This window comes from Belonocnema kinseyi, chromosome 8 (genome assembly GCF_010883055.1).
Source record: "Belonocnema kinseyi isolate 2016_QV_RU_SX_M_011 chromosome 8, B_treatae_v1, whole genome shotgun sequence".
NCBI lineage: Eukaryota > Metazoa > Arthropoda > Insecta > Hymenoptera > Cynipidae > Belonocnema > Belonocnema kinseyi.
The window spans coordinates 4,466,591-4,469,420 of NC_046664.1; the positions used below are offsets into that span (position 1 = coordinate 4,466,591).

At 39.2% G+C, this 2,830-nt stretch overlaps 1 protein-coding gene across 1 annotated transcript in view; it reads right to left on the bottom strand.

The window, feature by feature from the left end:
* LOC117178357 (replication factor C subunit 2-like) overlaps positions 1 to 2,830 on the bottom strand; it is a 52,217-nt gene that overhangs the window by 1,241 nt on the left and 48,146 nt on the right. Inside the window, exon 7 of the mRNA XM_033369786.1 lies at positions 2,462 to 2,627. Coding sequence (XP_033225677.1) covers positions 2,462 to 2,627 — 166 coding nt within the window. The remainder of the gene's footprint in view (positions 1 to 2,461; positions 2,628 to 2,830) is intronic.

Below are 2,830 nucleotides of genomic sequence, written 5' to 3' on the forward strand. Positions count from 1 at the left end.
TTCAGGGCTGAGTTTTAATATTTATCTTTTATATAAGGTGATTTAAAGGGCCTGCCTGGCGCCCACAAAACACTTAAAAGTGATATACGTATAATGACATGTATACGCATATACATATACATATACTTATATATTACATTTACTTGCCTGCCATTCAAAGGGGTGGAATAAACCAGTTTCACAAAATTCATCTTCTTTTTTGTTTGAGGATGCTTCCATTTTCTTTAAAATTGGTCTCTTCTGGATAAATTATCCTATTTTTTATTTAAAGTTGTTTACTATTGATTAAATTTGCACAATCTCATTCCATTTAGATGCTACAATTACAAAAGTAAGTTACTTTTTACTAGATTAGGTACCAGACTAGGTAGATTAATTCCACTAGAATTAAAAAACATATTGAAAATATATTATTATTTTATTAAACTTTTACTCAGGTAAACCCGGCTATATATCATAGCCACGGAATAAGTCAAGTGAATGATGCGATTAGAATGTCACAAGTTAATTCAACGAATTTAATACGATGCTTGGAACCTCCCGTGATGATGTCGTAGTTATAAAATTACGAGCGGCCACAAGCGTTGGAGGTGATACAGTCACCTCTGGATGTTTTCGTAGAGCTACCATCTGCCACTCGACGGGTTTTTAATCGCTCACTTCCTGATGGTAAAGAAAGTTTCTTACAATGCGACAGGTGTTCAATAAAACCGCCTTCTGAGCTGCTGCCAATACCGTACTGACTCCTAAATGTTCAAGATGTTCAGTGCATCTTTCTTGCACATTGCCTGTAGCCGAAATTACAATGGGATGAATAGATGCATGATTCACATTTCTCCATATAGTATTTACAGGCAGTCTGATAAGTCCCTGAAAAATGAAATACGGAGACGTTTTTTTAGCCAAAGTCGGTTTTATTTTTCAACATACTCTCCTTTTAGGTCGATACAGCGAGTCCAACGATTTTCTAACTTTTTGATACCGTCCGAAAAGTACTCGATCGAAAGGTCTCCAAAATACGCCTCAGTTTCAGCTATGACCTCCTCAGTTGAGTAAAATCGCTTACCGGTGAGCCATCTCTTCAGGTTAGGGAACAAGTAATAGTCGCTGGGGTCCAGGTCTAGTGAATACGGTGGCTGAGGAACCAATTCGAAGCCGATTTCATGCAATTTTGCTTGTGCAACTAAGCATGAATGAACAGGTGCATTGTCGTGATGATAAAGCGGTTTTTTCTTCTTCAAATTCGGTCGTTTTTCGGCGATTTCGATTTTCAATCGGTCCAATAATGATGAATAGTATGCTCCGGTTATGGTTTCACCTTTTTCAAGATAGTCCACGAATATTATGCCATTCCATCCCAAAATACGGAGGCCATAACCTTTCCGACCCATTGTTGCGTTTTTGGACGCTTCGGAGCACTTTGGCCCGGTGGAACCCACCGCGCGCAGAGCTTCTTTATGCCCAAAACTGAATGCACGATATTGCCCACACGTTCCAATGATATGCCTACAGCATTAGCTACCTCTCTCAATTTCACTCTGGGATCATTCAACATCATATCATAGATTTTTTCGACATTTTCTGGTGTAGTGACCTCTTTTGGGCGCCCAGATCGTTCGTCAACTGTGCTCGTACGGCCACAACGAAACTCGGTAAACCACTTATAAATCATTCCAATCGACGACGCAGAGTCCGGGTAATACTTATCCAGCTTGGCCTTGGTCTCGGATATCGTTTTCTTGGGAAGATAGTAGTGTTTAATCAAAACTCGAAACTCAGATTTTTCCATATTAAAAAAAAACTCGGAGGTTAGTCGCTTCTCAGTGCTGTAACTTGTAAATGCGTGAACATAAATGGCTGAAGTTTTGATAGGCGTAACTTGAAGGATCAAGCTCGACGAAAATGGTTCACATTATTGAATACTAATGCCATCTCTTAGAACTTTCAGGTACTTATCAGACTGCCTAGTACTTTATGCCTTAACTCGATATACTCGTGGGTCTTGGTTGTATAGGTTGACTGCAAATTTCGGGTAAGCGGACAAGCAATGTCGATGATGTAGACTCTTCCACCTTGTTTCTCTCGCCTCACGATGTCAGGTCAATTGGTCAGGATGAAATGATCCGTTTGGATAGTAACATCCCAATATATGATGTAACCTTCGCTTTCTAAAACGGGCATTGGACTGTATCTATAAAAAGGCATCCAGTCTTTTAAGAGTCCTAGTTTTAGGGCAAGTATTAATGTATAATGCCCGCTACATTATTATGTCTGTGCGACAGCCATCAAAATAGTCTCGATGGATTCATTGGTATATCCGCATAATCGATTTTACAGATTCTACTGTAAAGCGCAACAATTTGTTTGCTGTTAAAATATTCTCGCAACTATATAACTTGTTACTCACACACTTTTTTGACATTTATAAGCCCGTACTCCCTATATATCGTGGTAGAACTACCCTTTCAATCGCCGAATTTCTGTGGTACATTCCTTGCTTCTTCATTTCTACGCAAACAATTCTGTTCAGCTTTTCAAGGTCGGCGTTAGACCATTTCATGAGCCCGAAGGTGTACGTGAGGACAGGGATGGCACATGTTTTGAGTGCCCTGATTTTGTTTTCCAAGCTAAAAAAACTCTTCATAATCAATCTAACTCTCTTAGTGAATGCAGTCGTTAGGCTTGTCTTAACTATCGTATGCTCAATAACCTTAGATTTTAGAAAAGATAGATATTTATATGCTTTGCCTGCAGTCATTGATGTCATTTTCGTCATTTTCGAACTCGTTCTTTAACACTGCGGACCCTAATGTTCATCTGATTAAATGCA